General features: G+C 39.1%; 1 protein-coding gene across 7 annotated transcripts in view; it reads left to right on the top strand.

Annotated features, from left to right (window-relative positions):
- The window catches only part of crtc3 (CREB regulated transcription coactivator 3), a 59,427-nt gene extending 53,141 nt beyond the window's left edge, over positions 1-6,286 (top strand). For 4 of the 7 annotated variants that reach the window (XM_038308472.1, XM_038308468.1, XM_038308473.1 and 1 more), the window contains 4 exons: positions 107-277; positions 1,078-1,164; positions 1,816-2,026; positions 3,891-6,286. In XM_038308472.1, the coding sequence (XP_038164400.1) occupies positions 107-277; positions 1,078-1,164; positions 1,816-2,026; positions 3,891-4,096 (675 nt within the window). In that variant the 3' untranslated portion in view covers positions 4,097-6,286. Of the gene's footprint in view, positions 1-106; positions 278-1,077; positions 1,257-1,385; positions 1,452-1,815; positions 2,027-3,890 lie in introns of those variants that run through there. The other 3 variants (XM_038308469.1, XM_038308471.1, XM_038308474.1) reach the window with 2 other exon arrangements.
- Positions 6,287-22,743: the final 16,457 nt, after the last annotated feature.

The following is a 22,743-nucleotide window of genomic DNA, read 5'->3' as shown; positions in this document are numbered from 1 at the left end:
TTGTCTTTACGTGTTTAAAGTGAATGAAATCATAGTAAATGGACTTCTAATCCCAAAGTTTTGCAGCTCTTCTGTAGTGACCTTTACCTCCTTGCAATCTCTGCAGGGAGTTGCTTTAGACACCAGCAACATGCCAAGGGAACCACCTCCACCTTATCCTCTCTATCAGCAGCCCCAGCATTCATTAGATCACAGCCGGACACACCAGCAGCAACAGCAGCAGCAACAGCCTGTTTCACCTATTCAGAACATGTCTTTGGACTTCAACACAAGCCAGGTAAGGCCTCCGGAGAGCATCCTTTTTAATCTGACTAAGGTCAACTGTTAATTCTAAGAGCCATTGTTTTTCAAAGCTGCACCCTAAGGGTTTTTTCTTCATGATGCACTTTTCACCATAAAGTCTGGCCCACAGTATCATACATCCTCACCTTACTTAACGATGGTCATAAGGTCCTTTTCATATTTCATATTCATTGCCTGATCCACATTAGTCTGTTCTCAGTCTCACCTGACACAAGTACTCAGTAGAAATTCAACTCTTAGCTTTTTGTAAACATCTCACGTTCACATTCCCACAGTTAGCAGCCTCCCCACAGCCTGCTAACTGTGGGAGGGGGCCAGTTAAGACAGACTGTAGGTATGAAGAAGTTGAGGCTGAAGGGTCTTTACTTCTAGAGGTTTCCTGGCTTATGAAGGTTGAAGATTTGTTTGAATTAGCCGGTAAAGGCAATTTTGTAAAAGGGTTAACCTGTGTTGAAATTCTTAGGAGGTCTCAAAATCAGACTTTAAAGCATCCAGAATTCTCTAAAAGGTGATATCATAGTAAGTATGTTAAACAAGGGAAAAATGCAAGGGACTGTCCATTTTGGCAGAATCTCCCAAATAATTAAAGATGAGAGTGGTGGGGTGTGGAATGCACAGCTGAAAGACCAGCAGCAGTTTTTGCTACAAACACACGTCATTCTAATGAATTTTTCTAAATCATGTGAAGTGCAAAATCTTCCAAAACAGGCAGACCTGTCGGTGATTCAAATTATATAAGAGGAATGTTAAATGTTTCTGTGTTTTCTTTTCTAGCAGCAAAACAGCATGGCATCACTATTCAGTGACCAGTTTGTGGAGCAGCAGTTTTCAAATCACCAGAACAAGACGCTCCCCTATCAGGTGAGAGTTTGGAAAATGGCACAAATAACCTGCCTAATGATTTTAAAACTTAAAAAGACCAATTTTTACTAAACAAAATGAGCCACAAGGTTAAATATCTTGATTGTTTTTGTCTGTTGAATTTAGGACTGAAACAATTAATCGGACTAATCATGATTTATCGATTATTGAAATAATCATCAACAAATTTTTTAATCATTTAAGACTCAATTGAAGCTCTAACACGTGTCCTTAGATAACAGAGCGACCCATTTTAAGTAGCAATTATACCACAATTGTAAAAAAAATAAATAAAAATGTAAACATTTTGCATTTAAGATAAAAATCTTTTTCTTCTGTTAATATGCTCTATCCAGAACTCCTTCAATGGAAAAGTTTTAGTTTCACTTTGTGTAATTTCACAAATATTCTTCTTTAAGGAATCTTTTGCTGCTCAATTATTAATGGTTAATTTGAAAAAATAATTGACAAATTAATTGATTTGCAAAATAACCATGAGTTACAGCCCTAGTTGAAATTGTATTTAGTCATAGTTGTAAGTAAAACACTGTTTGGGCCACAGAATGAGCTGCTATGATAACCACGGCTCCAGTCTGACTCACTGACTGATGTTTTCTCTCCTTTTCCTCTTTTTTTTTTTGTCCCGTCTAGTTGGACCACTTCAGCCTGTTGGAAAATGCTCTGAGCTCCTCAGCAGGGGGGTCCTGCTATGATACCTCAATGCCCTCCTCGCTCTATTACTCCCAGGCAGCTCTGTCAGGCCTAGGGGGCAGCCATGGCAGCCTGCAGGAGCCCTCCCACATGAGGTCCAACATGCTCTATTCAAACTGCAGCGGGGGACTGCCTAACATCATACTCACAGGTGAGTCTGACGCTTCATTGGCCGCTTTGGTCTTCAGTGTAAACCTCATGAAACACCATTGATACTCTAAAGGCTATCATTCAAATTTTGGCTGCTGCCTTTCATTCATATCCTTTACACACTCGGCGAACCATTCAGATGCTTTTATTACAGTTTCATCCTGAGCTAAAGCTTTGATCACAGTACAAATGAAAACTCTGCTAAGCTTAAAATCTATTGTTTACCTGGAGAGGATCCAGTTATGGCTGCAGGATGCTGAAAACATCACACCTTTTGCCTTATCTCTCTAAACTGTGGTGCAACTTCTTCAGTATTAAATCTCAAGTCTTTCATGTGGAAACAAAGGATTTTAAAGGAAAACTAGATGAGAGGTTTCTGTGGTCTGATTGTAAGACTGTAAACTTCTGTTTTGGGTAAACTTCACTAGGATATGAGTAGGAAAAGGTTTGCTTAATGCACACAGGAAATAATGTAGAAACGTAGAATATTCTGACAAATCGATAAAATTAACCTTGAATAAAAGAGAGTAGCTTGTTCAGTCCTCCTAGACCTCCTGCTTGTTTCTGGAGCACTACTTTGTCAGATTGTGGACCTCCTCATTAGGGGTTCTCATCATACTTAGATATCATAAGATCACAAAAATGTTTGTTGTGTGAATGGTAGAGCAGTCGAGCGTGAAGAGGAGTGGGCGGAGAACCAAACTGTGCGGCGTGTTGAGGATCAGTGGGACAGATGTGAGCTTCCCCATCCAGGGATCTATTGAGGAGAAAGTCTTTGATCCAGGAGCAAAACGGTGCAAATAAACTTAGTTTAGAGCTTTGAGGCCATTGTGTTAGGAATAATAGTGCTGCTCAAGACTAACACAGAAGCCTGCAGATAGCATCCTTATGTTATTCAGGCGAACACCTAATGACAACCAGTTCATTATTTTTCTGCCAGTTTTATTTGAAGTGGTCCAATATTTTAAAGATTTAATGAAGGCACCAATTCTAAAAGGTTATTTGGACATGACACAGCCCAAAGCATCACAGGGCCTCCATCATACTTAGCTGTGGACACGAAGCTTCATATTCATCCTTTAGAACAAGCTTCCCTAAAGTCCAAGCTGATAAACAGGCTTTTGCTGAACTGCAATCATCATAACCAGCTGTGCTTAAGAAGGGAAACCTCTAAACCTGCAGGACAGCGGCCCCCCGAGGACCGACTTTGGGATGCCTGCTTTAGAGGAAAACTGGGCATCATAATAAACTTAGTTCCTCATTAAGAGATTCTCTTGTTCACATCAGAATCATTTGGTAGAATACTAATATCTAATAGCATTTTCTTTCCTCCTAGTTCATTTATAGCTCCTTGTTAGCTGGTTATTGTCCTAAATCACTGGTTTAGGTGAACCTAAACCACAGGATCCACTGTCCTGCATGTTTTAGACGTGTGTCTGCTTCAGCACACCTGCATGAAATGATTGCCATCCGTCCTCAGAAGCTACCATGGCTGCAGGGGCCTGTTGCTCATCTATTGTGTGGAGGAAGGGAAATATCTAAAAGATGCAGGACAGTGACTCCTGAGTTTGAAAACCACTGTCATAAATGAGTAAAATGAGGTAAAAACAAATATGTTTTTTTTTAATGATTTTTAGTTTTTGATGTGAAGATGCTGAATTTAATAGGAGTAGGGGTTTTTTCACCATCTACAATGCTTTCTGTACTTTAATATTTAGAAGCAGCCAGTTTCTGTCTTTTCTCCTTTAGGTTGATATTTTGAGTTTGAACTCGGCACAGAGCCGTCATTCCTGGCAATGATGTCAGCGTTACAGTGAGAGGAAGTGTTTTGATTCACCCACCATCATCTGTTGTCTCTTTCTCAGATGACTCCAACCCGAATCTGTCCAAGGACATCAGCAACGCCCTCTCCACAGTTCCCGAATGCTTCGACTCAGAGGGAGGCTTCCCGCTGGAGGACGAGCTGCGCATAGAGCCGCTCAGCCTGGACGGCCTGAGCATGCTCAGCGATCCCGACATGGTGCTGCCGGACCCATCTGTGGAGGACACCTTTCGTAGCGACAGACTCTGAATGTAAAGAGCGCCACAGAGGAAACACACCCACTGGGATTCACAGTGTCAAAGTGTACGAATCTGAAAATGTATGCAGGCGGTTTAAGCTGTGCACACACCCACTGCCACTAAGATTCATGAAATGTGAATTTCTAAGAGGAGACTGGTGAACAAACACTGTTTACACCTTTGCTCAGAGTTGCTCTGCTGCATGCTTAAGCTCCTGTTTTTCAGGTTGTTTTAAATTATGTTTTAAATCTGCTCTGGGATATGGTTTGCACCCCCACCCCCCAACCAAAAATTACAAAACAAACCTAAAAACACAATAACTGATTAAGGAGAATGCTGGAGTCCTCCCGCGTTTTTCTCCCATCACCAGCTTACAGCACCAGTTACCCTGAAGCCATGGAAACACCATAACCATGGTTACACACCATAGCAACCCCATCACCGTGCAAAAGAGCAGCAGAAATCCAGCACATGATTTACGTTTCTTGCAGCTCAATAAAGGAGCTGATTTCCAGTTACCGCTCGCAGCTGGAGCAGAAAAGCAGCTGCGCTGAGGACACTTCAGGCCGTCAGAGTCCTGGTGGAAATGAAGAAAAGAGGGATTCAAGTTTTTCAAGTGTATTTCTTTACATACGGTGTCAGATTATTTTTAAATGTATGTACATATTCATAAATAAGACTAAAATCAGATTTGAGCGTATTTTCAAATGAGACAAAAAGGGCAAACTGTTTACAAAGACAAAACTGTATTAATTAAATATGGCTTTGAATATTCAGACGATAAAGACAGATCTGAGATTTGTTGAATAAATGCTATATTTTTTTCTTGCAATTTCGACGAATATTTGGGTTCCTTCCTGCCGGAACCCGAGCTGCAGAACATCAGAATCCTGCATTATTTTTTACCTTTCTGTCGCAGAGTTACGTATCCTGTGTATGATATGTTTTACATTTTGTACTGACTTGTAAACTACTCAAAGGCTAATTGTGAATAAGGGCATGCGCTGTGCTACTGTGGAACGACTTTTCTGCTCTTTGTGTTTGTTACTGAACTTTATGGAAACCCTCCTCGCGCCTTTGCAACCTGCAACACAAGCCAGCCCAGTCTGGGCGAGACACTTGAAGCGGTCCGTGGACATCGGACATCATGTAAAAAATGCACTTAAACTCTTTGCACTAATTGGTTCACATTGTGTAGGCTGAGATTTTTACATCGCTTTTATCTGATTAACCCAATGAAGAATGAAGCCATCAGTAGGAGACCTTTTGTAAAAGCTCGTGTTTGGTTCATATTTGATGTGAAAAAGCAGATTTTTATTTTATTTTTTTGTCTGTGGCTCCTGTTTTGTTTTTTTCCCTTAAAGAGCTCATATCTGAAGTGGATTATGTAACGGCTCAGTGTTGTCGGGCATTGAGCGCCCCCTTGTGTCACTTTAAAAAAAGAGCTAATCTTTAATGTTTGCTCTTTATTCCTATGCAACCTTTTCCAAGTGAAACCTGTTGAACAGGTACAGCTTTTATGCAGTGCAAAATGGCTCTCTGTTTCCATTTTGTCTTTTGTGAACCTACACAATGTGAGGGATCAAATTATTTTATCCTCAAAAAAATAACCATATTACATGTGTCCCCTGTCCACAGTTTGTGTTGGCTCTGAAAACAAGACATTTAAGCAGCATTTTTGCTCAGTTTGTGTTTGTTTTCAGTCAGGCGGTGTCTCTCAGCAGACTGCAGGGCCTTTCTGTGCATGAGTGATTCTTTATCGAATCTTTAGGCTTTTTTAATGGTTTGGCTCTAATTTCAGCTCTTATCTGTTCATTTTCCTGATCCAGTCAGGGTACTTTATGGTGTGAAGTTGCTGTTTCTAAGGGATTCCCGCTGTATTCGCCTGCCTTCTGTTGCCTTACTCTTTCCTATTCCAGCAGCTGATAATCAAGTCTCTTCAGCTTTAGCTCACTTTTAGCTGCCTGTGGTCGTTTTCTGTCACTCGGTCTCAACATCCAGTTTGTTTTTATGTCTCTTTGTTTTAGGTGCACATAAAATGTACAGTTCTGTTATTTAAAGAATGTTTATGCCCTTTAGTGTTACTTTTTTAAGTCAGTTGAGTTTTTCCTCAAAATATAAAAGTTTATTGGTTTGTAACATATGTTATAGTGCTTATCTTTCCAATTTAATATAATCAATAAAAAAACTGTTTATCAAGTCCATAAGTACTGTTGTCATTATTGTACCTAACAGTAGGGGGCGGTAGTGTACAAAGATAGTTTAGCTTTATAGACGTTTTCTTTTAGAAAACTGCTTTTTACTTATTACACCCTGAATTCTTTATTATAATTTAAGACAGACATTTGCTAAGTTATACAGTTCCATATGGATTAATTAACTATATGAGTGGTCAGTCCATAGAGCTGTAAAATCTGTGATCTAGATTACTAAGGTTTGAAATAACACAATACCAAGCTGGGAATAGATCAGCAGTGATATTAGAGGAGGAACTGAATTTATCCATCATTCTGGGACCAGTTCCAAGATATATGAACGCCATCAAATAGTATTTAACACTACTGCTGCTCTTTACAGATGTGGATATACCAATAAATTCACCCCCAAGATAGTGCTCCATCTCAACCCCTATAGTAAGCATGGTACAAGTTCATGACAGACTAGAATATGAAAAATTTACAAAAGCCTGTTTTAGTTGCCTTTACTTTTTTAAATGGATCTGGGAGCAAAACTTTGGTTCTCAAAGTTGCGTCTGAAAGAACCTCAACACTTTAACAATGTTTGGACAGATGGGACCATGGTCTATTAAAATAAAATAAAAAATAAAAAGACCATATAGGTTTATGAATATCCGCATGTAAATACATAAAAACCTGTCCTGGTCTCAATGGTTGCAAATCCCAGACAATAACTAATTGAAATGCTGTGATACCACCTTAAGACTGCAGTGGAGATAAAACAATTATGAGGAGCTTAAAGGAATAGTACACCCAAAACATGATTAGCCTTCATTTTCTACTCACCTCCATGCTGAACAACACTCTGGAGTACTTTTTTGATATCTCAAATGCATCTGGAGATCTGGGAGACTTCTTGCTGTCTGCTGACATTCAAATAATGGAGGTCTATGGCGCCCGAGACAGAAAGGTCCACAAAAGTCCACAAAAACTTGTCAATATTCCTCCATAATGCTCGTCCAATGTAATCCAAGTGTCCTGAGTGGGTAGCATCCAGAATTTACTCGAAACGAAGTCATTTAGAACGTTTTAGAGCCTAAACAGTAGTGTATAGGATTTCCTAATAGCGCCCCCATGCGCGCTCACGATTCTACGGAAGCCGGCAGACCAAACCAGCGCATTCAGCTCGGCAAAGAACTCATGCTCTTCCTCAACACTGAAGTCCTCAGACATTTTTCTTTCGTTGTTTCTTTCTTTGCACAGGTAAACAGCACATTTCTTCTTCTACGCTTGCATTATCGGCAGACCAGACGCTGAATGCGCACTTCCTTCCGGTTTGGTCTGCCGGCTTCCGTAGAATCGTGAGCGCGCATGGGGGCGCTATTAGGAAATCCTATACACTACTGTTTATGCTCTAAAAACATTCTAAATGACTTCGTTTCGAGTAAATTCTGGATGCTACCCACTCAGGACACTTGGATTACATTGGACGAGCAGTATGGAGGAATATTGACACGTTTTTGTGGACTTTTATGGACCTTTCTGTCTCGGGCGCCATGGACCTCCATTATTTGAATGTCAGCAGACAGCAAGAAGCCTCCCAGATCTCCAGATGCATTTGAGATATCAAAAAAGTACTCCAGAGTGTTGTTCAGCATGGAGGTGAGTAGAAAATGAAGGCTAATCATGTTTTGGGTGTACTATTCCTTTAAAGAAACTTCTGGTAACTTAAGGTTGCTTTGGCTGTGTCTCCATGGATACCAGTGTGTGTTTTCACACTAGGGCTTTATTTCACTTAAACTTTACAGGTCTTGTCCTGAATTTGTAACTAGTGAATGCAGCTGTGAGCTGTCAGCCCTAACGGACGGCAGTAACACTCTGTGTTTACTTGCCAAATCCAAAATTGAAGTCAGATGGAATCAATTTGATAATTGGATTCTTCTCCCTGATGCCTCTTAAAGGCACTCCTCAGGGGGAACTAGCTATGACAGGCAAAATTTAATGTTTTATTTGTGAGACAATGAATTTAACTTTGATGTAAAATAGTACAGTCTGGTTTTGCACAATAAAGCGTTATTTCATCACTTTAAATAGTTCAGTGGACTTGATAAAAAGAAGTTTTACGATGTCTTTTTTCCAGGATTCTGCCGGGAAGCAGTTTTTTATTGGTTTTGTCATGAAGACGTTTGGTGCTCAGTAGGCAAAGTTTACATCCATACATTTTCAAACCCACATATTTACTGAGGGTGTGTGTGAACACAGTGAAGTCGGGCAGATGGCCAGTGTGGGCTCCTGGAAGGCAGCCAGAACTTTTATATCAAATGGAGTCTGGGAGCGAAGTTCCCTAATAAAAAAAAAAAAAATGTTCTCTGACACACAGAGAAACAGAGCACAGGGGTTGGAGGCGATAATGGCAGAGAGCTGGAGTCGGTCCATGCAGGGAGGCTGGAAGCAGATCAGGATGCCAACCTGCATTCCTCTGAAGGTTCTGTTTGTGTGTGTGCAATCCTCCAAGTTCCCACCAGCTGGGGGTGGAGGGGGCAGCCTGGCAGTAATTAAGGATGACCCTGAAGCTGCCTGCATTCTGACTGGACAGCGCTTTTCTTCTACTTGTTTTCAAGTCATTTAGGAAAATGTGTGATGGAGTGTTGGTCTCAGAGTGGGAATTTGTTCCAAATACATAAAAATGGTCAACTGAGCGGCACTTTATATCCCCTGGCTTAACTTGGGGATATAAGGGGCCAAAAAATAAATCTAGATAATGATTGATGAGTCCAGGTTGTATTAAGATGTTTATGACGTATTTTATGTGTTTTTCTATACAGACGTATTATGCCTAGTGCATAAAAAAAGGAAAATTGGGTCTACTTCTGTAAGAAAATAAAATATACAAACCTCTAAAATAACCGACCCAACAACCACATTAAAAAGAGAAAAGTAAGGTTAATAAAAAGTCTGACCAAAATTTAAAATGAGGTAAGAGAGTGTTTGGGCCAAAAGACTCAGAAGATTCTTCACAGGGAGCGATGCTACTGATGATTGGCTGAGACCAGCACCCAATCCCAGGAGGAGAAGCCTGTAAGAAAACATAAACAATACTTTTACTTAAAAACAGCAAACAACCACTTTAAGGATTTAATAAGGGCTTTTTTTTAATGCACATATAAACATATCCAGCTCATTGAAATGGAAATAGTCACATTCAGTAAATGTCTTTTGTTGTTTTTCACTAAGCTCTGGTTTTTGTACTAAAGCTGTTTTTTTTTGGTTTGATGTTCTAATCTTGAATATTTCACTTGCTGTAAGTGGATAATCATAATTATTGGAAATAAAGGTTTCAAAACAGTCTGACTGTAACTGATCTCTTTAATGTTCCATTAGTGAAGCAAGTTAATGAAATAAACAACCTTGTCATTATCATGTATTGTATGAGGCACGTCTCCTCAGATAACCACATTAATTAAGTTCAGCATGGAGCTATTTTGGGTCACCAACAACACTTTTTAGACAAAATCTAGAGAATTTCCTGTTAAGAAAAAAAAAAGGATTATATTTTTCTGTAATTGTTACTGTACAGCTATGATGAGTCAACACAAATCTGTAAATGAGCTATCCCTTATGGGCACGTTTTCCTCTCTTCCTTTTCAGCCGTCTGGTTCCAGTTTGTGCTGCCTGTAAATATGAAAGGCTTGCTGCACACCTCTTGTAGTGATGGATGTGTATTATGCAGCATGTCTGAGCCTTACAGTTTTCTATGAATCAGACGGACAGCTTTATGTCCATGCTGACTTCCACATGTCTGTCTGCTTTCCGCAAGATGGAGGTGGATTCTGCCTGCAGACTGTCAGGAAACTGTCTGATTTTTCTCTTTCAGCCTCAGTCAGTCTTATTTTACAAACAAATGTAAATATTTAAACCCTAATATTTCCACAGTTCGTCAGTGAAGATTACATTTACCACTCAGATTTAAACCACCCAAACCCTAAAAACAGATCATATGTTAGATCAAGTAGCTTCGTTCTTCTTCAACTCTTCAATCCATTGCACCCTGGAGCAGTTCTAAGAACTGTTGCTTTACAGCTACAAGGTAATGCGATTGGATCCTGGATTTTATATGATGGGCTCTGCTTTATCTCCCAGAGAAAGAACAGTCAAACTGCAGGTACTCTTCAGTTGAAAAAATAAAAATCTAAATAAGTATTTTTTTTTTCTTAAAATAAGTGCATTTGTTCTTGAATTGAGGAGGTGAGTTAGAGACTTTGTCAATGGAACAAGACAATTTGTATTTAGAATAAGAAAACAAAATAGCATTGTCTTATTTCAAGTGTTTATTTTAGGAGTAAAATACTCATTCAATTAGCAAATCATCTTACTCAAATTAAGGGTAAATACACTTAATTTAAGAAATGTTTACTTATTTCTAGCTTGTTTTTGCAGTGTGGCTTATTCCTACACCTCAAAAATGAGCGTTAGGTTGATATTTCTGAAATTGCAGTTAGTAGTGAAAGCATGATGTTTAATGTTCTTTTTTTGTTTCTGCATTTTTAATCTAATTTTTTTTCCTACTTGCTTTGATTCTGTTTTATTTTCCTATATTTTAATCATGTAAAGCACTTTGCATTGTCTTTGTACCAAATTGCGCTATACAAATAAATTTGCCTTGCCTTGCCTTTCCATGAAGTCTTCGGAAATCTGTTTTATTTATTATTCTGGAGAATTTGGTGTCCCTGTTCTATTCATAGCGAACCCAGATGTCTATTTCTGACTGGACCTTTTAGCTTCCAGTGTAGTACTTTCATCGAGTTAAAGGTTGGGCTTCCATTTGGCCATTGTAACACATCAGCTCCTTTATCTTTTGGCTGCTGTGTTTGAAGAAAAATGTGTGTGGCTGCTGAGTTGTTTGTGGCAGTCTCTTCTGGTTAAGGGTCTATAAATTTGTGAGTTGTGGTCAAACTTCCTCTTTACTCTTAAATGAGACCAAAGCTGAAGTTTCTCCAACCCCTCCCCACATACATGATCTGACAATGAAATGGATTAATTAAAGCAAGGCATAATCCTCAGGCCTCCACCACAGTGCTTCAGAACTGACATAAGTGATTTATGTTGATATGCTGTGTTTTTGTTTTTCCAAAAATGGCGCCGTGTCCTGGTCAATCACCTCTACATTGGTTTCATCTCTCCTACGGACATAATTTTAGAGGTTTTTGTGATTTATTCTAATGCAACTTTGCAAACTGAGTATGCTTTTTAAGAAATGGAGTATTTTTATTGGACTTGTTTTCAAGTCTATTTCTTGGAGTATTGTTCTCTCTCGGCTGAATGTGCAGGGACATCCAGTCCTGAAAGGAATGATAGATGATGAACATCAAATAGAAAAAAACCTGAAGGCCTTTCCAAGGTGCTTCTGTATGGCTATTGCAGATCTCTTTACATATTGGTAATATTTCCAAAAACTTTAGTGCCAAACTGCCAGAGGCGCTGCTTTTACAAAGGCGTTTAGATTATCAGATGATCGATGGAACCATCCATCCATTTTCCATCACGCTTTATCCCAGATGGGGTGCGAGGGGTGCTGGTGCCCATCTCTAGCTGTCTATGGGCGAGATGCGGGGTACACCCTGGACACGTCGCCAGTTCATCGCAGGATCAGTGGAACCATTTAGCTTAAAATAAGCAACATTTTAAAGCATTAATCCTTGGCCTTCATCTCGTTCCATCCAAATGTTATCATTTTTGCTTTCTTATATACATTGCCCACACACCTTTTAGCATTCTATAAGATTGTGACTTAGTAAATTGCTGCACAACAACAGCTGGATCAGAGCAGAAACTGCTAAGATGAATGTTGTTCCCAGAAGAGGAGGGGCAGAAGCATCTGATCTGTGGTTTGCTTTGTAAAGGGGGCTTTGGATGTGGTTCACGGCTTTGGCTTTTGTTTACATGCTTTTGTGTTATCCTCATCCGACTGCTTTCAGGCACATTTCTGCCCAGTGGGAACATCTGAGAGTAATAAGTGGGTAGAAGAGGATCTTGTTTGCAGAGAGATTTTCATTCAGTAAACGTGAGGCTTTTCTGCTTTCACACACAAGTCATGATGTGGTAAACTCTATACTGCAGCTGTGTTTAGGACTGTTGTAGTTTGTGCTAGGATATGTTTCTTAGACTTGCTGTGTTGCTGAGATAAATGCAAGTCGCCCCTGCTTCTGTGAAGCCTGAGTGGACAGTAGGTGTTTATCTCTGTGTGTTTTATTTGCTTTGCAAGGAATTCACTCAGGAGTCTGATAATACTGAGGCATGTAGTTTAGTGGACTCTACTGACAAAGATAGCATTGGTCAAGACAGATGCAGCAGATGTTTCTCATCCAGAATCTACTTATATAAACTTAGCCAGACTGCAGGTTGGCATGAACTTCTTGTTCAAAAACCACCTAATTTTCTAGCCCTTTAAACATCGAACCTCACATTTCCAAATGCAAGGGTGTTGATGTTTTGTCTTGCACGCATATAATGTTCCAAAGAAATGAAAGCCAACAACTCTCCATGAAAGACAGATGATAAGCTTCCTGTTTTAGCACAAGACACATTTTAATGGTTGAGAATGAATTCATATAACACATAAAACTTAAAGAAACAATTACATTAAAAATAATTGAGAGTAGACATATTTAAGCAGCTAATTAATACATTGATTTTAATATTTAAATAATGAATGTTAACTCATGGGTAGGTAAGGAGCTTCTGGATTTGGACTTTACCCTTCAGGCATCATTATGCAAAGCAATGATGGATACTGCTAATCAAATTGGGACTAGAGCCTTCTGAAAAACAGATGCACAAATAGTAATCAAATTAAAGTGAACAGCTGAAACTCTTCCATATAGAAACCCCCAGCATATTAAGGTTTGAACATTTAAATGTGTCACACAGAGTACATGTGAAGACATTTTTTGTTGTTCACTGCCATGAGCTATACGCCTATATGCCTTTACGTCCCGTCATTGATTGAATAATTGACTTCGATGATCTCACAGTGGAGAAATTAACTTGTTGCATCGGCTCAAATAGTCAAAAATAGGGTACCAAAAGAAAGAAAAAGGTGCATGGTGGTATATACAGTCTATACAGTTCGTCCACATATATAAATAAAAAAAAAAAAATGTTCCTCACCCACTGGTTTTATAGATAGATAGATAGATAGATAGATAGATAGATAGATAGATAGATAGATAGATAGATAGATAGATAGATAGATAGATAGATAGATAGATAGATAGATAGATAGATAGATAGATAGATAGATAGATAGAATCTCTTATTTAGCAGTGTTATTTTACAAGGTTATTGCACAGGTTATTAAATTATTATTTATATATAGCTATTGCACTGGTATATGATATATGTATATGATACCGTATACATATATCATGATGAAGATTGTAGGAAACCTTATAGGTCCTTTATCCCAGACAGGATTGTTTAGGAGTCCCTCTGCTAAATGACCTATGATAGGAAGCCTCCAGGCTCATTTTACTACCTCCTTCCTTCCTGCTAGCACTAATTGGACAGTACTTATGATGGCGGCCGCTGATGCCCTTCCACTTTTGCTTAAGAGTCTTTACTGGGCTTCTATATTTGGGTTCAGCCTTAGAGTCTGTAAGGAGGAATGCCCCGTGGAGACTGGACTTGCAGCGGTGAGTAAGGAAGTATACCTTCCACAGGAGCTGCTGGTCACTTTCTTTCTCTATTTCCCAAAAAGCTTCACAGGCACCCTTTCATTCTACAGTACATATTGTGGATGATGATCGGACTGTTGCTAGTGATGCGAGTGATGGAAAACAAACCTTTGTTTGTTAACAAAAACCTGTCCTGTCAAGTTGATTCTGATCTTGATTTTCTAACCAAATAATAATAGAAGGCAAGATTTTTGTACTAAAAATTTACCTCTCTGCAAATTTTCCCCAGAACTGGGATTCTCTGCAGCTCCTCCAGAGTTGCCTCCTCTCTAATTTATGCTCTCCTTTTCGCGACTGTCAGCTTTGCTAAAATACCATGTCTTGGTAGGTTTTTATTACGTCCATCCTCTTTGTGGTTTCAGATGTATGTACAGAGCTCTTTGAGATGTTTAAAGCTTGGAAAATTGTTTCTGTACATATTCCTTCTTTAAACCTATTCACAGTTTGATCTCTGACCTGTCCGTCTGTTCCTTGGTCTCCACTGTTGTTGTGTGTCCTCTGGTGTTTACATCAAAGCTGCATTCATGCTGAGATTAAAATGCACAAAGCTGGATCATATGATAGTAGGTGGTTTCTGAAAGACAAATTGTTGCACTGCGTTTTATTTGGTGTATCACAGTAAAGTAAGTCAACGATAATCACAAGAAAACACAGTAGTATGTGACTGTTGCATGGGAAAATGTGGAAACATTCAAAGCTCTTCCAGGGAATACTGTGATTCCCCTGTACAGCTGCTAGAATCTTGAAACTAAACTCCTCGTTTTCTCTTTTGGGCCATTTTTCAATTATAATGTTAAAATTTCATTTAAATAAACATTTCCTGTGAGTTTTATCTACTCCTTCAAAAAACACACAATTCATACTTTTTAAATTAAATGTAACTTGCTATAAAACCATATATTTTATATTTAGAAAAAGAAAAAAAAAGAAGCCAACAAAACAAAACATTTATTGCTGTGGAGTCATTTATTCCCAAACACAAAATGTTGTTTCTACTGATGAATTTATCCAGAGCAGAGACTGTTTGGTTTCTGTACATAAACTGTTTCTGCAGATGTTTGTCCTGTGTAATGGATTCCAAACAGCTTAGTAAATATAATGGATGGTATTTACTGTGGGTTTTAAGTGGCCTTTTCATGCATTTTATTTCCCTTGTGGGAAAACAGTGCGTTAATTTTAGCGCTGGTAGTATGCAATGAATTCTGCACATTCTGATGGATTGTTGAAAACATAATTCAGAGAAACTAATTTACCTCCTGCACTCACATTGACTGGGCAGCAATGTATTTGCTGAGGATTTTGTAACAGACAGTATTCAACCTTTGTCTCTCTGCTAGCCATAAATTCAAAGTTGACGATCTCTTCATTTCGTTTCCTTAATTTATTACTTTTATGAACCTCGTAATTCCAACTTTGGGAGTGTATAGGTCCCCTACATAATCCTGCTGGAGCCATTAAGCCCATGCCACATCGATCACAGACATCAATAGACCCCACGTCACCAGGTGAGAGGCGTGCCAACAGAGCCGACATCTTGGGTCTCAGAGAGGGAATACACGTCGATTGAGGCAAATGGTACTTTATGATTTCAGACACCCTGAATCTGATGAACTTTCATCCACATTTCATCCAGATAACTTAGCTGAGTGAATGGATGGTATTTCCAAGGCTCCATGGGACCAATTGATTTCTGTAAATTATTTTCTTATTTTGATTTTGTATTGACTGTTAGCTAAGCTGCCGCAGGATGCCCGAATTTTGTTCTGCCTATGGGTGTACAAATAAAAGCAGACTAGAAACCAGATACAGTGGAATTATCTTTCATCAGTAGGATTTTATGATAGATTATCCTTATAGTGGGGATGGAAGCAGAGAAAAGCTGTGATATATATCCTTAGTCACACCTTTTAGAAAGCATGTAACTATAAATATGGCCATATGGCTATAACTATAAATATTCATATGTATATGTACTGTATATGTGGCTGTGTGTATAGGCTACTCATTGCAATACCTTTTGATATAAATCTACTCAGATCCAACAGGATAGCCTACAACTTCATGTGTGTGTATACATATATATATATATATATATATATATATATATATATATATATATATATATATATATATATATATATATATATATATATATATATATATATAAAATTGAAAAAAATTGTGGGACACAATCAAGTAACAAAATCAATTTCTCTAGAGTTCTGCTAGGAAGGTATACTTCCTTACTCACCACTGCAAGTCCAGTCTCCACCGGGCATTCCTCCTTACAGACTCTAAGGCTGAACTCAAATATAGAAGGCCGGTAAAGGCTCTTAAGCGAAAGGGGAAGGGCATCAGCGGCCACCATCATAAGTGCTGTCCAAATAGTGATAGCAGGAAGGAAGGAGGTAGGAAAATGAGCCTGGACGCTTCCTGTCATAGTTCATTTAGCAGAGGGCCTCCTATATCCATATATATATATACACTATATGTATAGTATGTATACATATAGTGTATTGATAAAGTATTGGCACCCCTGGAACTTTCTGACCTTTTGCCACATTTCAGGCTTTCAACATAAAGATATAAAATTGTAAACATTTGTGGGACACAATCATGTAACAAAATTACTCAATCAATCAATTTCTCTGGAGTTCTGCTAATGGTCTGACAGCTTTGTACAGATGTGTTGAAGCAGACATATATCTTAAAGATGCAGAGCCAGACCATTAGGAGAGGAATTCAAGAAAACTGGCCTAAAAGGTACCTAAACATTCCAATACATTTTAAGTTGGGTTATTTTTTATGACTTCTAGCAAAGCGCTGACCTCTGAAGAATCTGTATCTCTACATTCCTGTTTAAATTGATAATTTTTTAATTTGTTTTATTTGCTTTCATTAAAAAAATCCCTCACATCACCTTTTGCATCTTGTGGTTTTTACCTCATCTGACTGTGGAAGTTCTTCCTTTTCAGACTATTTAAAACCTTCTATTTGTAGTTGTCTTTACATAAAAAATAATTCTCAGAGGTGAAAAAGTTTGGAGCTCTGTTGCTTTCTAGCAGAAAGGTCCTGGTTTATGCATGGAGTTTGCATTGTTTTCCTAATGCTTTAGTGGGTTTTCTCCGTGTACTCAGTCTCCTCCCACCGATCAAAAACGTAACTGTTTAGCGATCTGATTCCTATAAAACTGTGTATCTTTGCGTTGTCCTGTGATGGAACCCTGCCGGGATAAGAAGAACAAGCAATGGATAGAAGGATATTTTTTGCAAATATTCAGCAGTGATGCATCTTTTCTAGAGCCCATAGTTAATCAGTTTTCTTTGTTATAGGTTGGCAGATTCAGTTAAAAAGAAACATAGAGAGCTTTCCACTTCAAATCCACCCCCTCCTTAGAAATATCTTAAAGATGCCCTTTAGCACAGAAGCAGAGAATGACAAACTGTAGGCTGTCAAACACACAGACACACAAAGGGAGCGTTAATGGCCTTGCATGTAAGGCGCACGAATGGAGGATTACTGTAAACACTCAGCTATCAGTCTCTCAGAAAAGAGGCTCGGCACCTAACGATGAAGTGTGTGTTCTGTAACGATGAGGGAACTATAGGGAGGGCAGGGGAAACGCTTTCTCTGCGGGCTGGGACAAGTTCAAGAGCCCAGAGCTCGAACTAATAGTTATATACAGCAGGCAGGTAGAGAGGAGCAGTGCTGTACATGATGAGCTTTTATAGCTTTAAGAAAATTAAGTATATGACGCCGCTTTGTACGCACACTGCATACACATTATTTGGTAAGGTCAAGTTGTTCTGTATGGGAGAGCCTAAGCCAAGTCTTTATCGTTATGTATTTATATATTTCAGGTTCTACATTGTTTTTGCCTCCTCTGAGCCTCAAGGGCTCCCATTGTGCCCATCCCCCTGGATCATTTGTGACGAAGAGACTCCAAGAAAACAGGATTGCAGTTAAAAGAAATGTTCAAAATAGTCGGTATTATTATAAAGGATATAGATGTGCCCTTTGTCCCAGATTCTGTTTGGTTGGTATACATGGACATGATCTCCATCCCTGTAGAGAAGGTTGGTAAAGTCAGGGTCCAGATGATGTGCTTCTGTAAAGGTTTGCAGACAAGCATGACACAGAAAGGGATAAAAGTTACTTTCTTTAAGTCTGAGTTCAATATTCCTAATTACAAAAATGCATAATGCTGAGTCTTTACACCAAGCAGTGGGATTTAAAATCTTTCTCATTGACGTAGGAGGGAACAGGAGATAATATAGATGTGTGGAGACCAGTTATGTCTGATCCATTCTGCTGTGGCGCAAACAAGAATCAAGCCTAAAAAGGAGTCTAATGGTTCATCGAAGCTCTGACCCTAACCTATGGCTTTGGGCTTTGGATCAAAAGCAAAATAACAAGCCGCTGAACAGCTTCTTACAGATGATGACTGGACCGTAACCCACTATTGCCTTCAGTGCAGGTTTAAGTAAAACTTCCACTCTTTAGTATTAAAAAGTTTTTTTTCTTTTCTTTAGGTCGTTCAGGTTTATGTGGTTTATGTCTTCAAGATGCCTTCTATTGGAGGTTTTTCCAGTAATGCTTCACTGGGGACAGATCCTTCTGGAAGGACTACATATATCTTCTTGTGTGAATGAGGAGATTTCCTGGTTTCCTTCCAGGACTGGTTAATTTCGCCACCTTATCTTAGCTGAGCGGAAATCTGGGTGTGTTATCCAGAGTTCAGAGGGTAGATTTCAGCTGGGCGATACTGAGACCCTTACAGCGGTGTAAATAGTGTGGAGACAGGGAACTGAAATGGATAAGTAGAGAATAAAACAAACAAACAAGGAAAATAAATAAAATAAAAGACCATCATAAACTATTTAAATTAAACCACAAAATGAAAAAGTGAATATGAAACACAACCTTCATAATTCAACCAACATCAGCTATTCGTGCAGGATTCATGTTTAAGATTTCTGACAAAGTCAGTGGAGAGTCCAGTATGTAGCTTTCAAAGAGCTAAAATTCATTTTGTTAATCTCTCTCTATATGTATTTCAGACTGGATTGGATTTGATGACTCACAGCTCCTAAGACACATGCTGTGTGCATGTCAGCCTTCAATGCTTTGTCATGTTTTGGTATTTTAGTCTTCAGATCTCTGCAACTAAACAGCCTGCTTTCATTAGCCTGAAGTACTAAAACTAATTCTCACCATACGTGGTAGAAAACAGGAAACTGTCATATGAATCCAACACTTGGACAGATTATCCTTGTGGCTTTTATTTGGAGATTCGAACACATGCCTGTTTCCCCTGTTGTGTCTGCATGGCTCCAGATGAGAGTTCAAGGTTGCATGTTGAAACTGTAGCCCGGCTCGGATAACTTGTCTCTGCTTTGGCTTTGCATGAAGGGAATGCAGCAGACCGAGAAGGAGACAAGGCGCGAAGTTCACAGAAAGGCCAAGTGGTTTCTGCACCATCACTAAGACATCCGGTTTGAACGACTGCTGCTGGAAACCGGAGAAGGCCTGCCTCGTACATCACAGGGTGGTGAACCTGGAGCAGCCAAAAGTGGCTGTGGCCTGTCAGATACAAAACACAGACAAAAATAGATGCCTGAGGGATACTGTTACACAGGTACGAAGAGTGATGTTCCCGTGGAGCAGAGGAGGTGATTAACCTGGTGAGGTGTCCTGACATGTAGATCTAGATGATGCTTGTTTCCCTGAAACAGTCGATTGTTAGAACAGACGAGTCACAGAGTAGAAAAATTGGATTACATGAGTCAGAATGAATGGTAAAGTATGAGTAAAATTAGCGGTGGTGCGTGGAGATCTGTGGGAAAGTTAAGGCTAAAATAACATTATGATTGATAAACATTGGAAGCAATGGTTGATTATACTTTTATATAGACAGATTTTCCTAATTTTTTCAGGGTTAGTACCTAACCATGGCTGCATATTCTGCAGGTTGAGCTACAGTAGCAGGGTGTCAAGTGAATGGCAAATGTTGAATTGTTAGGTCTAAAACAGTAGCATCTCTGCAGCTGATTCACATCCATGCATCATCTCTATAGTGTAACAACTTATGTTTTTGTTTGAAAATAATTATTCTATTCACAAAATGCAAGAATCATATGGATTTTATTGAATAAGTAATTAAAAGACCATACAGATAAATTATTTAAAAAAAAGAAATACAATTCCTCAATTACCAAACGTCCTTAATCGTGAGAAAATGAAATGTTTGCAAAGTTATATGATTCTGTTAGGAATCCAGTTTGTGTGGGTTGTTTTTGTGTTTTTTTTTCTCTCTCCACCACCAGGTGGTGCCCTGTTCATCGTTGGGCCTCTCTGCACACCTGCGGCTCATTGGATCATTACTGGAGGAGGGTTTGAGCAACGGGCTGTCACTACCTCGATGCCAGAGTGTTTGCCAGTTTTGGGTACTCTAGCCCAGTTGAGATTAACAGAGTCTAACTGAAGCTTTGTCTCTCTGAGTCTAAACTTGCTTTTGTCTTTGCTCTTCGGCAGGAAGCCTTTCCTGTATAACTGGATAACCTGGACCTTCTCCCCCTGGAAGGATTACTGAGTACACACTGAGCAGGGGTAAATCTCCACATGATCCGTTCAAGTCCTCATCAGAAAACCAAGTGACAGTCCGCTCCTTTACTCCTCTGGGTCCAACGTATTTCTACCTGTCCGCTCTCCAATGAGTTCCCTCTCCTCTGGATTAATTCCCCACAAACTGGATTCAAGGATTAACAAGAGCCCCCTCAAACGTGAGTTTCTTTCCAGCTATATTAAAGCTTAGCATCAAAGAGTCTTAGCATCAAACTCTGACCATGTTGAAATAATTACATATTGGTGTTGGGATCTGGAGGCTTGTCTAACTTTCTCCACCAGAGGGCACCTGAGATCTTCCTCCTGAGGGCGTGAGCTGACTTCTACACACCTGTTTCCCATCTGCTCATCATGAGGCCTTCTTAAGGAGGAGGAGGATGACACTTCCCTGCCAGAGTGTTTGCCAGTAATGGTACCAGCAAAACCTGAGCCAGCTTCTCTGATCTGTTTCTCTGATTTTTGTGAACTAGTCTGACCCTGCGTTCTTCTGCCTCTCAGATCCTGACTTATCTGGATATCAGTCTAATCCTGGAGAAGACAATCGCTGCCTGGAACCTGCCTGTCTGCCCTCCGCCTCAGGCTCCGTCTCTGCCTCTGCCCTCAGCCCTCAGACTGCCGACCAGCCTCTGGACCCTCAAGGTTCCCCCCCTGCTGATCAGAATACCCTCTGAGCAGGTATTAATCCAAGCCGCCGTTAAACTGCAAGTTTCCTGGATCCACTCTAACCGATCTGTCCTCCTCTAGTTGCTTCCCTCCCGTGACCAGTCTGCCGAGCCAAGACCCCGTTCACATTTCACTGTAAACTTTGTAAATAAACCATTTAACTTTTTCCCTGTCTGCTGAGTGTTTCTGCATGTGGGTTAGACGCTTAGACCCCAACATGACAATTGGTGAATGTTCTTTGAACTTCTTTAGAGTAAATTTGCAAATTCCCTCAAATGTTGCATTTTTATATATAAAAAAATCTTGAAATATTTTAAGTCATTACATATAATAATATTGCTATCTTAATTAATATAAAAAAATTTATATGACAGTCTTTGTTCAGACCCCAACATTTATTTGTTTGGGGTCTATTCAGAGGCACAGTTTGTTATGCCTTAAGCAGGCTTTGTATGTCACAGCTTAACACTAAGTGGCTTTAAAAAACAAAGCTGTAACTTATATTTTCCAGAGGGAAGTGAGTTTGGCTTTTTGCTCTTTTAGAATGTGGACCATTTAATTAATTTTTTTAGTCAGACCAACAAAAAGAGAGTATTATAGTTTTTCTGTAATCTGCTTTGGCCTACTATGAAGATCTAAATCTATTGAATGACATCTACAAGCAGTAGGTCCCTCAGAGTTATCCTAGATTTATCAGAAGTTACAATAATCACCGAAAAATGGGGAAGATGAAGATAACATGAATTAATCAAATAATGAACTAAAGAGGCTAATAATATTCTAATATGATATATTGCTGTAAATAACTGAAGGATGACCTCTTTAAGTTAAATCCTTAGATAATATTATATGAAAGAAATGGGTTCATTTTAGGATTTGCAGAAAGAAAACCTAAAAGGCTACAGCGTACACCTCAAATTCTCTTCTGATTTCCAAAGTTGGATAGTTGAATTATCCAAAGTCATCTTGGATTGCCCCTTTTTTTTATAAGGTAAGGGTCTACAATAATATGCAATATCGAGACAAATATTTGGAAATGGGTTTATTACAGAAGAAACATATCTGCGTAGGTTTAAAAAATGAAGATTAATTAAACCATAGATATAGGTGTTTCTTTAAAGATTTCAAAGGTGTCAGGACTTCACTTTGAAAGTCAGACATCAAACAAAACTTCCAACATTTTTGTGTCTTAAGCAAGGTAAAGGGCACATTGCTTGATGATATCTCCCCTATTTACGAGACTTTGAAGATTGGGACCCACATGTTTTAGTCGGCCTTATTGTCCTGAAATCAGCTGCTTCTCCTGTTGTTTGTCTTCCTTTGGAGTTCAGGCTGCAGGAGAAAAAAAAATCATTAATCTTATTCTGATTTCATGTGGTCTTAAAATAATTATACTCCAGTTTTAAGTAGGGAAGAAGGCGGTGAATTACATAACATTAATATATATTATCTTTTCTTTT

The sequence above is a fragment of the Cyprinodon tularosa genome, unplaced genomic scaffold (assembly GCF_016077235.1).
Source record: "Cyprinodon tularosa strain WSP-4 unplaced genomic scaffold, ASM1607723v1 ctg638, whole genome shotgun sequence".
NCBI lineage: Eukaryota > Metazoa > Chordata > Actinopteri > Cyprinodontiformes > Cyprinodontidae > Cyprinodon > Cyprinodon tularosa.
Note: the sequence above shows the minus strand (reverse complement) of the source record. Positions and strands in the feature narration are given on the sequence as shown.